General features: G+C 34.9%; 1 protein-coding gene across 3 annotated transcripts in view; it reads left to right on the forward strand.

Annotated features, from left to right (window-relative positions):
• LOC107222911 (very long-chain-fatty-acid--CoA ligase bubblegum) overlaps positions 1 to 14,884 on the forward strand; it is a 25,472-nt gene continuing 10,588 nt past the window's right edge. The window contains exons 1-4 of one of the 3 annotated variants that reach the window (XM_015662450.2): positions 1 to 158; positions 4,843 to 4,913; positions 12,195 to 12,261; positions 14,236 to 14,443. In XM_015662450.2, the coding sequence (XP_015517936.1) occupies positions 4,848 to 4,913; positions 12,195 to 12,261; positions 14,236 to 14,443 (341 nt within the window). In that variant the 5' untranslated portion in view covers positions 1 to 158; positions 4,843 to 4,847. Of the gene's footprint in view, positions 159 to 2,035; positions 2,193 to 4,842; positions 4,914 to 7,474; positions 7,602 to 12,194; positions 12,262 to 14,235; positions 14,444 to 14,884 lie in introns of those variants that run through there. The other 2 variants (XM_015662448.2, XM_015662451.2) reach the window with 2 other exon arrangements.

Below are 14,884 nucleotides of genomic sequence, written 5' to 3' on the forward strand. Positions count from 1 at the left end.
CACGTGACACGCTGTATGCCTCGCGCCGTTTACTCCTCAGTTGAACTCCGTCCGTTAACCAGTGCGGAACTCCGCCGGTCGTCGACTTAGCGTATACATAGAAAAATACGAAACTCAGCTGGCTGCAGGCAACCGACTTAGCAGCATCCAACACAGCTGTGAGTATGCGTGGATCGAGATGTAATACTGTTTAGTTTATAAATGAAGTAGTTATACCGTTGCTCGTTCCACTTTTGGTTGAGCTATACCGTTGTTTACCTTCTCCATTCAGTCCGTTTGCCACATACCACGTATACCTTCTTCCAAGTGCAAATATATCATTCTACCGATTGCTTTGTATTGCCTTTTGAAAAAAAAATTTTCTTTTCAAATTTTGTGTTGCGTCTTTTTTTTTTTTTTTTCTTTGCACCATTAGACCTTCTTTTGTCGAGTAGTTTAGTTTCTGAGCATCCGTGAAGCATTTGATTTTTACAGTTGTGGAATAGTGTACAGAAAACCTCATCAGTTATCAGTGATAATATAAGTGGAACGCAAAAATATTAAAAACTCTTCTTGTTGTGCAGACCAATATTGGTCATGCATATCTTATCAACTTACACGAGGTATCGTATATGGATGTGTGTGTTTCTATGTACGTGTGTATATTTATAACATATATAATCAGGTGATGCGTTCAATGTAAAATGTAAATCCCATTAATAACAATTAGTTTATTACATTGGTCGGGGGCGCTGCATTTCGTCACACCTGTGATGTTCCAGATAAGGAACATACTTTTACGGTAAAGACAAACATTGTGAGTTCTTTAAATCCCTACGCACGATATGTGATTTTATACCGCAAAAAAATAGAAAAACAACGAATAGATAAACTTCATTCGGTATAACAAACCAGAAAAACTAGTTTCATCGCGATACTAGAAAAACGGGGAAAAATGTGCATAATTTTTTTTCTTCAATTTTACACGATAAACAAAAAATTTATAAATCTTTTTCAAGTAAATAAATAAACTTGTCGAAATATAACCGTTCAGTTAGAAAAAGTAATAGAGAGCAAAAGTGTAGGTTTGTCGGGAAAACATTGAAAATCGATTCATTACCGCTAGAACCTGAAGTTCAAATTAAACAAGACTTGATCATTTTTCATGCCCATCATTTTCTTGTAAAATCCTGTAAGTTTCGGATTTGTTCATTTAGCCGATTCCGAGATCGTCGCGGCAGTTTGTCGGGCAGATTGACAGACAGACGTACCGACCTTTCCCTAGTAACCTGGTTTTCGTATTTTAAAGGTTCAAAACCGTAAAGATTCGATCAAATTATAATAAACGTTTTGCGACCAAAATCAATACGTTTCTTATATCACGAAAGGTGATGAAACGTAAAAATGTTATCGAAACCGCAAACATCTATGAGACATAGATCGTACCAATGAAGGTAAAACATCAACAACGGAAAAATATATTTTTGAATCTCTGTTTCGGAGAATGAAAAATCGGCTTATGGTGCCAAGTATAATTATAGCATTTAAAAAATTATTTCATCGATTATCATCGGGTACGGAAATAATTTAACTGCTTTGCTGATGAGAAAACACACGTCATGAATTTTTTTTTTTTTTCAATTTTATCGTTCACAGATACAGAAATACGGCAGCGTCACTTCTACCTGATAAATTGTATGCAATCGCGTTGATTATTAGGTAACGGGAAAAAAAAAAAAAAAATTAAAACCCCGGGTACTTGATAGGCGAACAAACATTATTATACCTTTCTTGTAATTGCTTATTTATCATCAGGACAGTGAAAACGCGTTTTCTCACAATACTTCCAAACGTTAACCTACACCTACAAAAACGTTCATGAGATCTTAATCATAGATTATGTATGCGTGTATGCACACACCACTTAATATCGTCTCATTATGCAGATTACACGCGGTTACGTGAAAAAGTACAAAGTACGAACAAAGATCACTTCGGAGTTCTTCTTTTGTTGTTGCGGCGTACGACTGCAGGGTTCAAATTTCCCGCCAATAATGGTGTGATACCTTGGTCTATTGATTTCCAGGGATGTCACACCACCGCGCTTACTCTTTACAGCGTTAGCCCTAGTATCGTATGAGGTGACACGCGAGAAGGAAGTGCTTGTATTATACCGACTACGCTACCTACGATGGTGATTTTACTTTGCAAAGGTATATAAAATATGTAGTACGGCATTGTTGCACCCCACCAATGCAGTAATCATTAATCCACCGATATTATAAGTGTAGGATAGTACGAACGGTGTTCTAATAATTTACGAATAAGCACTTATAAACATCGAACCTTGATAATTTCGAAAAGTGTCGAATCGAATAACGCGATTTTCTTTCTCGTGCTTTTCCAAATTCTGGCGTGAGTTTTATTTGTCCGCACATCATTCTGTTAATCGTCACTACAAATAAAAGTTCGACTAAAAATTACGTGGCCTATATGATAAAAAAAAAAAAAAAAAGAGATGACTTGAAAGTGTTGAAACTGTTCGTTAATTTGGATGAAATATTCCAAGTTTCATTGTTGATATTAATTTGCATGTGACTATATTTTTCTTACCATATCTGTATTGTTATTGTAATGATTTTGTACCAAAGCGTAAAATAAAAAAAAAATTCAGGGATATCCAAATTTGTTCAGAGTATAACCCTTTTTTTTTCTTTTTTTTTATCAAGCATGTAAAATCTGTAGTGATATTTTTTTCTTTTTTTTGTTGACAATGAGCAAATTTGCTGGTAAAAGCTTGAAAAACCATGATTGAAATATAATTGAACCATTTAATTGAAACGATTAAAAAATTACAGTCATTTTGAACGCCCAATGAAAATATGTATATAAAATGTAAACCTAATCATTTGTTTGATCCAACGGCTCTTATAAACTTGTTGTTGTGTAAAATTCTAATGATAATGAGTGCATAATTTCGGGTCGAAATCATTGGTCGAGGTATCCGTGCTACAAAAGTTTAATTTGAATAACAAATGAATTTCGTTATATTGAAGTTAGTAACGTTATCGTAACGATTCGTGCTAAGGAAAAACCGTTATTTTGCTATTTCGTAACTGTCTGAAAGTTAGTAAACCGTAATAAAACAAGACACACTCGTATTTCGAGATCTTAGTTCCTTCAAAATCATTGTAAAATTAAGAAAATAGTGATTTATTCGCGAATGTTTCGTCACTATAATATTACTAATTTAAACCTCGTTGAATTCCTTAGTCGGAAAAATTTTATGCGACACGAAGTTCAGGTTAAAAATTTCAATGATATTTAATTGAGTTCTTACATGTGTAAATCTTTGATATTACGTCTGTATTTTTATATGCGCGTCTAATGCCGCGGGCAATGGCAATGGATATATTTTGTGATGTCAAGTTGAACCATAAATAGGTAAAATTAATATTTAAACAAAAGTTGATCAATTATTTATGTTAGGTAAGACTGACTAGGAAGCCTGTGTTTCATTTTCAACATTGGACCATCTCTGTTATTTCATTTAAAACCGAAGTAGGTACATATTTATTCTTTACGCACGCAGCAAGCACAAGCATAAAGGATTAAATTATTATTATCACCGTCAGAATCAAGAATGCAAAGTCTTTACAACGCCTTGCGTATCGGTATCTGTGCGACGCATCAAACCTGATAATGTTTTTCCTTCTTGTTTTAAATAATATATTTTTTGAGCTACGCGATTGCTTGGAAAAAAAATTTTCCGCATCAGAATTATACCGCAAGTCAATATTGTCGCATCGGTATACAAAAAAAAAAATCAATCATTTTTTCAAATGCTCCCTACCGTTTAACCTGATGAATAGGAATAGTTTCCCAGGAAAAGAGATGGACAAGTTTTTTTTGTGAAATTTTCATATCAAATTTTTGTAGGAGACTATTGCACATATGTGCATAGTATTACACGCATTCGCGTAGTATAGACTATAGTGATAATTACGATAGCGAAAACCGCTAAAATCTTAGCGTGGACTTTGACCGCGTCACATCATCCGCTGCGGTATAGGTATATATAGCATAAATAATCAGTGGGAGAAAGGATAAAAGTTATTCGTATGCGGTATATCTGTAATTGTAAATAACTCGCCTTCAATTCTTCGTAAAAATACCTGAAATCTTAGTGGAATTATTAGAAGAATTTTGAGCACACATTCTTTTTATTCTATGGAAATTCATAGCACCACGTCAAAATCTGATTACCGAAATTTGTTTGAAAATTTTATAGAAAAGCCTCATTAAAAATCGTCTGATACCTCGTGGAATTGTCACAAAATTTAAATCCGTATATTACTGAATATTATAAAATTGTGGTCCCTTAGAAAATTGAACAAATTACGGTAAAACTTTCAACGCAAGATTGGAAAAATTTTAAAACCTTGCGAAAAGTGGTGTTATAATTGGTTTAAAAGTTATAAATTATTTACTACCGTTATGTCTCAATTTGAAAAATCGGAGAATTATTTTAAAAAATTCTAGGAAGCAATTTCAGATTTGGTAACACTGCCAAAAGTGGTTTAGAAGTAGCCTTAAAATTCAAAGTTCAACAGGTTCCAACTTCGGAATGTCGTATTTGAAAGTATTACAAAAAAACTGAAGTTAAAATAATAATTGGTAATGGTGAACTTGAAATTGCTTGGAATAGTCCATCTAGGTAATACATTAAATATAATCGAAGATGTCGAACATGAATGATGATAAACTGGATAAATCGGTAGATTTTAAATGAATACATTGAACTTATATATATACATATATATATATATAGTATATACTAGATACATCTCATTTTTATTGCAGATAAAATGTCGACGGAGGAAGTATTGTTGCTAAACGGCCATGCGACGAACGCTTACGTAACAGAATCAAAGGTGAGATTTTAGAGATGGATAAAAACGAAGATATAGAATTTGATCAAAGTTCGTATTCTCGCAGATAATGGCAAGCATCATGTTGCCACGATCTTGAATGTACATATAATACATTATGCATTAGGTTTATTACAACAATTTTATTTTGGAGTTAGTTAATGGAATAACGAGAGAAGTGGCTTTCGGATTATAATACAAATCTTAGGTATTACATCCGTGTGAGGTAATTTCAGAGCCATTAGCTGACGTGGCCATCAGTCGATCACCAGTCTAGAAAAAGTGAACAATTTATGTATAATAACGATTGTCCAACGTGGCACCCTCAAAAAAATTTGTTCATGTTAAAAGAAATATTATGGGAAAATATGAGAGTTCTAAGTTATATGGAAAATGTTTCTCGTTTGATTTTTCACTTTAATAAAAAAAATTTTTTTTCTCTGCTTCAATTTACGAAGGAAAGTGAAGAAAAATTCGCATTATTTCTTACATCGATCAAAATATGAATTTACGTCGCAAAGAAGACGGAAAATAAAATTTCAGTTCGACAGCTTGTAATGTTACGGATGGTGATCGTTAGGTTGAATATAAATGTCGGCAAATAAATAATAATCGAGATGCTGCGACATGTTTTTCGAAATATTAAAAAAAAAAAAGAAAGAGAATCCTTCTTCTAAGTTAAGCAAACTTTTGAGGTGGAGAAACTTTTGAAAATTCGTAAGTCATTTCTTTCCGAAGCACCCTAATATACATTGCGTGTTGTACGGGTTCACTTTTTGAGTACATTTTTAAAATGTGCAGGTGTAGAAAAAAGTCATAACAATTGGGAGTGCATATGTGTAGATTTGAAAATATATGGGTATGCAATAAACGCAACGAATGTCAAATGAAACGATAATATGTACACACAAATAATTTGGACGGGATGAGAAATTTCTCGAAATATACAAGATTCTCTTTCAAGTTCTTCGTGAAGGTCACGATCAATCATATACGTATACAAGTATCGAAGGACAGGACTTACATAAATGAATGCGATAACGTATAATTTACAATCCACTCGTCTTGTAGTGATTAAATTTACTGACGCACTTGATCGTTTACGCTGCAGGTTTATTCATTGATTACAACTTTCTCGTTGTATACAGGTTGAGTCGGTACAATCTCTGAAAACAGAAGGAATTTATTATAGCTACTCAACATATGCTGCCCCGCAACCAGTCAAACGAGTAAATAAGAAACTTATCAACAAATTCTTCGACGTTTTCAACTATCATCGCCGCCCAAATGTTTGTGAAATTAGTTGGCTCCTCTGATGAATTATTAGTGATAGAAACAAGTTATACTCAACAGTGTCGAATGTGTTCTAAATCATTGCTCTCTTCAAATGCCCGCTGGTTTTTTAAGGAGGAGCGGGAGAGGTGGGGGGGGATACAGCTTGGACGGTCTAAAATCATACCTACTTTTAGGAGTTTCTTTAAAGGAAATAAAAACACTTGGAGCAATTTGAGTTTGAGGGCTTTATTATTTATTGATTCAAGAAGAATTTAGAATTTTTTTTATTGAAATTAATAACTAAATAGAGGCATGCCGCGTATAAGTAGCGAACGACAGTGAACTCGAGGTCTTTTGCGTTGGTGTATTGACGTCACTGTCCAACTTGTAACAGGTAGCAAATTTCTTTTGTTCCAAGAACACCTTTTCGGGTTCGAACTCGCAGCCCCGATGTTGAAAAAAAAAAAATTTCCACAGCCTATAGAAGATTATGAACACAAAATTTCTTCTTTCTATGAAAAAAAAATTGTTAAAAAAATTTTTATAACAATATCTTGGGATTGAAATTCAAAAATTTAGCCAGGAGCTTGAGTCGATCAACAAGTTACACATTTTGTCGAAATTTCAAATCGATCGGATAAAAATTGACCGAGCAATCTGTCCCATCGGATTAAAACGTAGTCGTTCGCTACTTATATGCGCCATGCCGCCATTTTTTTTTTTTATTAATTTCGGTGAAAAAATTCTAAAATGTTCTTGAAACTGCAAATAATAAAGCTCTCAAACTCAAATTCCTCCAAGTGTTTTTATATTCTTTAAAAAAAAATTCCTAAAAACAGGTGTGATTTTAGACCGCCCAAAATGTCGCCCTCCAAGGGAATTCTAACTTGAGTTTTGAATCAAACAAGACGCCCCTCAGTTTGAACACTTTTCACGAAAATCATTAAAATCCATCTGATCACTCGTCTGATTGGCTGCGGGGTGGCCACTATTGATTGCCTAAGCTCCTCCTATTCTCGGAGTTTGTACTGACTCAGCCTGTATATCTTCTTGTATAAATATCGGTAAAATCGGTCGCTAAAATGCATACAGTACCAAAAGCATTGCTGTAAGGATATTGCCAGTTGGATTTCACGTTATATTTTTCGTTAAAATTACGCACTAAATTATAGTTCGACTAGAATGTGAAGAAAAAGATACAAAATTAAAAAAAAAAAGAAAAAAAAATGACCAAGAGCAAGCATGCAAGAATATCATGATCGACACGCCGTAAGCAGTTAGGAAATCGAAATTTTTAATCTAACCGACGGGACGATCGGTCGAACGTTTGCGTTTTGACGCAGATGTTGATCAGTCGTCCGCCAAAGTTCGACGTTGCTGCATTCGTTATACCACCTAGCTCTGGAAGAAGAAATGGTAAGCGGTTTAAAAAGTTTCAGTATATAAAAGATTGAGAAACGCGTCAGTTCAGATACGTTATACCGATATCGAGAGTTAACAGCGATTAAAGTCATATATAGTTCTTATCAGTGAACTTTCAACAGCCTAAGCCAAGACTCAGATATTATAGTGGTTTTTATAATCGATATGCTGCTCATCATACGATCGGCTGATCAAACCAGTCATTCGCCAATTTCATATTACGCAATTTTTTCCTCGATTTTATTTCTTCATCGTGGATTCTTCAGTTTATGTTTAATTTAATGTGTACAGTCAGAATTGCTTTACAACTAACTCACAATATTACAGTCATTACGGATATGTTTTTTTTTTAACAATATATAACTCACAATCGGCAGTTTTATAAAGCCTTACAGTCGTTACTGAAGTATACATATCGACTCAGGAAATCATTCGTCGGTTGATTCTGGTCTGAGCTTTTTACGCAGTTCCTCTAAGTAAGTCGTAACTTGAGAATTTCAAATTCTATCTTTGCATATGGCAGTTATTTTTGGACAGGCAATGAAATGGAAATAATAATATATCAAGGTTTTGTTGCTGGCTGAATTTATAGGGAAATTATCATGTATTTTTTCAGTATAACTTTGCGTTCGGTTTCGCAATAAATTTGAATAATTTATCCGAGCAAAATGTTAAGTGACGTAACCACAAGTGGAATTTACCAAATAGCGAAACGTATTTTTTGTAACATGTGCATCAAAAGTTCTTCGCTTGGAGCCTGTAATCGACCACAGTCTCTTATACCCACTAGTTACTTTTCTACACGCTATTTTAACACCCTAGTTACTTTTGCGCACGTTTTTTTAACAACAGAGGGACATTTCCTGCACTCTTTACAAAAAGTAGTACGCGATACTAGTGCGACAAATGGTCGCATCCGCCTCGTGCAATCAACTTCGTAACTAGTTTTCCAACACCATCCGGAAAAGTTCGGTTTTCGATGTCGTGGAGCGTGCGTAATGGCCTGATTTCCCAACGGTTCTGTAAAACGACGTTGGCGCACGCGCGCAACTCTGAAATGCTCGGTTATACACATTAGGATACTTTTTTGGCGCATGCGCACTTTCGTATAATTCAATTTTACACACTGCGTCATTCAGCGTAGACAACCTGATTCAAATTTTACGCGCCATCAGTGGCGCCTTTGTTGCTTCTCGATTCAAACTTTTGTTCGCAGATATGTTGGAAAGAATCGTGCGAAAATAGCACTCGCTTTTGCGGTAAATTTGCAAACTTTACACTCATCGGGAAACAACAACTTTCTGCACATGTAACGTAATATAGTAATTTTGCATGATCAAACTATACGAATCAGTGGGTAAGTATTAGAATCTAAAACTCCATTGTTTCGAGTGGTATTTACATGAAAATCAGTGCATGTGAGAACTTTTTATAAATCGGCGGCTAGCTTCAGCATCATCAATTCGTTGAATATTCAACGGTTTTTAGGAGCCATGATATCTATTGAATTTTGACCTTTTTCAATGTCGCTCTACATTTTCTCAGATTCTCTTCGTCCAAAGCTTTGATCGTGATTACGCAATTTCTTGCACTTGGATGTTCGTCCTTCAAACAAAAAGATTATGGCACAACGGTTTAAAAAATGTAACCGAAGCTGATCGAGTTTAATTTAACTAAAATCAATGTGATGTTAATACAGAAAATATCTGAAACACAATGGAAACTAGGTAATTGATCGAATTTTCATGAATCCGTTATGAGTTGCGAATATCATTTAGTACCAAAAAATTCAGTATTCGCGTACAAAATATTTTCATTATTGATGATTTACATAAAATTTTGTCGACTTATAAAATTAAGTATTGTGGCAAAAAAATTGTACGAACGATGTGCTATTGGTGTTTTAAAAAATTGAAAATAATACGGCCTCTGTTGTCATTAATACAGTGAAACTTCAGCTATGCGTTTTTCAAAGAGCATGGCAATATTGAGATATAAATGAGAATAACTTTGAAGTGAAATACCTAAATATTCGAAACATTTATAATTGGAAAATGAAAAATTTATAATTTTCAGCGGTTTTTTAGGTATCACCTTGTCATATTTGTATTTAGCTCTAGCGAAATCGACTAATGTAAAAGAAAATTCGTACCTCACGGGGACTTTTTTAGTTGGATGCAAGTGAAGTGGGTTGACATTTTTTGAAACTTTGGTTCATTACGTTTCGTCCCGCAGAAATGTTTCGAGCATTGGCGTTTGCAGTAGTAGTGGGAGAAGGTCGTGCATTCTTACCAAGGAAAAGTTGAACGTAACGGGTTTTTGCTGTACAATGCCTGGCGGTTTATTTTGAACCTCACATTTTTCATACTGTTATAATTTCACCGCTGTTGAGTTAGTCAAAACTATTCCTCAACCAATCAGCGAGCTCAAACCCAGGTGCATATATTGTGTAAACATAAAAACTGTAATATACATATAACCGTTCTTGTTTAATTATATGAATTGAGTGAATTACTGCGTTTCAATCTGAAACACAATTCAAAATCTACCTTTTTTTAAACTCTAATTGCATGGAACTATCTCTTGTACCAATGCTGTCATTGTTTGACGTTTACCGCATGTTGAGGTTTTAGATTCAGCGGGATTCAGAACCAAATGGAAACTTGTTGTTAGTCCATGACTACTGTACTACTAAATCTGGATTTAGTGAAAAAATAATCACCTATCAATTGCAACATCGTTACCGGAAAATGTATCAGTTTGATTGAATCTCCAAGATATCAATGCTTTCTTAACGATTTGTTCGAAGCGATTAAAAATTCATTACTTATAATCTATTCCCCTGGGGTGACAATTTTCTTTGAATATTTCTCGTAACGGTGCTACCCTTTTTTCATTCCATTCATAAATTCACAAATTTAGCATTGCGATAGAGACTTGATTCATAAATACCTCCGAGCAAAGTCTCATTGCCTTGAGCGTAGCTACATAAAGGAGTTAATTAACCAAAGGGGATCACTATGGGTGACGTTGAATTTTTGAATCGAAAAACTGTTCTTACTGACCTGAAAGGGTACAAGCACGTTTAAATTATCACATATATACGGTATTTATTTGAATATCGAACTACGTCAATTTATTATGGGGAAAAAATGTGGGGTCGAATCAGTCGGTAAAGACGAGCAGCTCTGGGTCATTTTCTGTGTCTCTCTGGTATGCAGGGTGTTCCTTTTCGGCTTCGACAAAAAAACCGCTCAGGCTGTCTATCTTTGGTACATATCCGAGGCATACGCTCGAAGCAGCTTTAGAGTGCTTTGGGACAAGCTTTTGTAACGTATTGCATTTGTAACGTAAAGACGGTATTTTGATAATCGTTTGATATTTTTTATACCTCGTCGGTGTGGGAGCTGCGATCTGTTGTCAAAGTCGGAGTTTTTCAAAATTAAGAGCTATATTATGCCGAGATCCATTTTTGCGAAACGCACTTTAGAACAGTGTATTTTATAGCATTCTATCGACCTTGTTCCGTTGACTGAAACTGCGATTACACCGAGAAAAATTTCGGGTTCTGTTTACCATACAGTCTTGGACTATTTTTATTTTTTACCGCAGCTAATAAAATATCGTTCTGGGTATAAAATGAAAATGACTTTATACTTTCTTGCAACAGTTGCAATAATTTTATATCGGCCTAACGATAAAGTTAAGACGAGGCCTTATTTAAATGAAAACACCGGTAGCCTGAACAAACAGATTACTGTTGCATTCAGGCAACAGCACATGAAATCCGACCGGAATTGAACCTCATATTTTTTAAACTAATCGAAAGTTTTTTGTTTTGTGTAAAGTATACTTCAAGATTCGATCGATTTAATTCTAGACCGATAGACTGAGATGGATACCCAGCTCAGGCGAAATTTAAACTATACTATTGAGTTAGTGAGTGACATTGTCAACTTTATTTGTTTGTTGCTAACATGCATGTATTCCACTTATAATGACGCTGACGGAGCGTGAATGATCATATAAATATTCACAGCCACGATTTCCATAGTTTGTTTACACCCATTATATGTATAGTGGCAGAAGAGAAGAAAAATGAATACTAATCGAATCACTTTTTTTTATAATATATATTGTACCTCGCAACCAGAAAAGTATACATACTTTAAAAACAATGTTTCGCAGCCTTTTCATCAAGTTTTTCCATACTTCAGCTCTCCGAATTTTTTGATTTTCAAAGCCCCAAATGAGTATACTTTTTTAACGAAATATAGCAATAACATATTTTTCCTAAAAGTCTGATGTATCTTCTTCAAAACTTTGCTTAACATTTGACAATCGGTTGATTGCAAAAGAGATATGAATTTTAGATTGAATTTTATTGCAGTTTTCAGTTAATTGTATTGAGTCTGTATTCAGCAGTGACGTTATTTCGAACAGGCACTTCCTTAAGAACAGCACGTTTTCTATTACCGCAGAAAGTCTTGTGGATCAATTACGTTAAACTTACTCTAAATGTATCGCAAATTTCGTCATCATCACGTATTAAATTTGCTTAAATTGACCTCACTTCCTATCTTTCAGAGATCAACAGCTGCTGCAAACGGCTCTGGGGTCGAATTCGCCATTTCAAGCCAAACAGACCTAGACGGTGAGTGTCGAGAATACCATATACATACAGGGTGTTCAGTTAGTGGCCAATGCAAAATTCTGTAGAGCAGTATAATGTAGTGTCAACCTAACACCAAATCTGATTTTTATTTACTCGCAACATTATGTAATGTTAAATTTTCGCATTTACCACAAATATTGTTGTACGTATATTAGTCGCCACCGGTGAATTTTCGCCGATTTCAACACCACCATCTTTTACAGCCTATTTTTATTTCGCCGGTGTGTAAAATTTACAAAACTTTGCGTTATAATTCGAGGATCGCCAAACCCTGCGAAAGCGGTACGATGAATTTTTATAAACAAGGTTTGGCCGAAATTTCTGTATCCTCCGCTTACAACTCATTTTTTATACACTCCCACCAGAGCGTCGTTAGCAAAGGGATCTCCAATTATCTTCAGGATCACTCAGTTTGACTTGCAGGCTCATCCAGAGCTGAGAGTCTTTGTTCATCTTCAGTCGACGCTTGGTTAAATTTTCTATTAACTGAGCTTTGATTGAAAAAAATCGAGAGCCGCGATAAAATTCGCTGAGGCTTCCAAATTTCTAGATTGCCAAAGTTTCTATGATTGCTGGTCACTCTAATATACAGGGTGTTTCTGAGTGAACGCTACAGTATGTCAGGTTGCCTCCCAATTAGGGGCACAAGTATCGTTAAAACAGACCCACCGAGTTATCGGTACGTAACCCATCAGATAGCGCGTTAAAAGTTCTACCGATAACTCGGTAGGTCTGTCTTAACGATATTTGTGCCCCTCAGTGGTGGCAATCCAACATACTGCGGCATTTACTCGGAAACACTGTGTATATATAATTATATTGCTGCAAGTTTTTTTATTGCATACCCTATTGTCAGATTACCATATAAATCCAATATTCACGGTGAGGAGATTTTAATGTTATCAAAGCCCCGCGAAAATTAGCATGCAAACAATGATTACCGTGTTTTTCGGATATTTTATTCTGAGTGTTCTAAAATCATTCAACTATGTTCATGGATAATACCGAAATATTTGAATCAATGTGAATTTCTGTGCAATTATCTCCTACGCCTATTTAACCATCAACACTAAAAGAAATAAAAACCGGTTGAATTCAGAACATTACCGAGTAAGAATTTACCGAGAGATTTTCTTTTCTTTTCTTTCGATGTCAGTCATATTGTCTGTCGTGTCTTCACAAATTGAATGATACAAAATTTGAATACAGTTCAACCTCTCAATAGTTCCGATTGCTCTTATCGATTGAATTACGCAAGATAGAGATTTTGGCGCTAGCTGCATACCTCCGCAGGCAGAGAAATATAATTGCATTACTGTGGACATTAGGGTGATCCTTGATAGGGCTATTTTTGAATTTTTATGCTCTCAGGGGCTTAAACGCTTTCAAATTGATACAAAAAAATTCCCTAAAAATTTGAGCTTTCTATAACAAGTTTAAGATAGTCCGCTTTGTGATCGAAGTATCTTATGGAAATAACATGGGAAAAACTTTTTTTGCTCTCCGGAATTTTATAATTTGTTGACGGATATACCGACAATAATGAAAAATACATATTATTGTAGCGAATTGTACGTTCTACAAAAAAAACTCTGATGGATAAAAATCGTTAATGAAAGCGTTCATATGTTAATTAACATTCAAAGTTTAATTTATATAAAATTGTCATTCAGTCAGGTATACTTACGTAATAAACAACTGTATCATAAAATATATTACAATGTTGGAGTACGAATATACGAAAATAATTAGTTTCACTCGTTGTTATTACGAAAGTAAATGATGAAACTTCACACTTGGAGTTAATTTTTTGTGGTAAAAGAAATCAAAAATGCGACGAAATGGGTTGAAAGAACAATATCATGGCGTGATAACGGTTTTTTTAAGGATGTTGATATATCTGTAGCTATTTCATTTACTATTATAACGATGAAATTGATTTGTTGGATTCAGGACCAGACCAAGTACTTTCATCTGATTCGATATCTACGACTGAAGCAGCCGGTCGAGTTCGCATTGAATTTGAAAAAAATGGAATCGCCGATCATGTGCCTATCTCAGTGCCAGGATTGCTGGCAAAAACGGCCAGGGAAAACCCCGACTTTCCAGCGTTGGTATCCCGTGAAGGAGTCGATGGGCGAAGAGTTACCTATACCTTCAAGTACGTTTTATTTCGAACTAAATTGGCATTAGAACTTTAATCCAGCTATTCAATCGGCGGGATCACTGCCTGACCCGAAGTTAGGAATTAGGAAAATTGACAAATGATTAGACCATTCTTATAGTTTTTTTGTCATGAATGTCGCTATAATTACCTTGAAGTATTCGTAACTCTGCATACGTCATACATATTCAAGAATTGCGTGTTACAATCGTCTGAAACAATTATGGCATTCTAAGCATGATACGGACTTTGTTAAACAATGTCATTACCCCGCCAGTAATTTATGCGCATAAGGATTCACTTAGAAAAAGTAACACGCGTGTTGAGACATTTGAATCCACTTCGATAGGTGAAGGAAATAATGTAGTGTCCAAAAAAGAAAAAGGATAAAAGATATTGCGACTTGTCTGATCACTTTTACAGAACTGCAGACGATGA

Source organism: Neodiprion lecontei, chromosome 7 (assembly GCF_021901455.1).
Source record: "Neodiprion lecontei isolate iyNeoLeco1 chromosome 7, iyNeoLeco1.1, whole genome shotgun sequence".
NCBI classification, from domain to species: domain Eukaryota; kingdom Metazoa; phylum Arthropoda; class Insecta; order Hymenoptera; family Diprionidae; genus Neodiprion; species Neodiprion lecontei.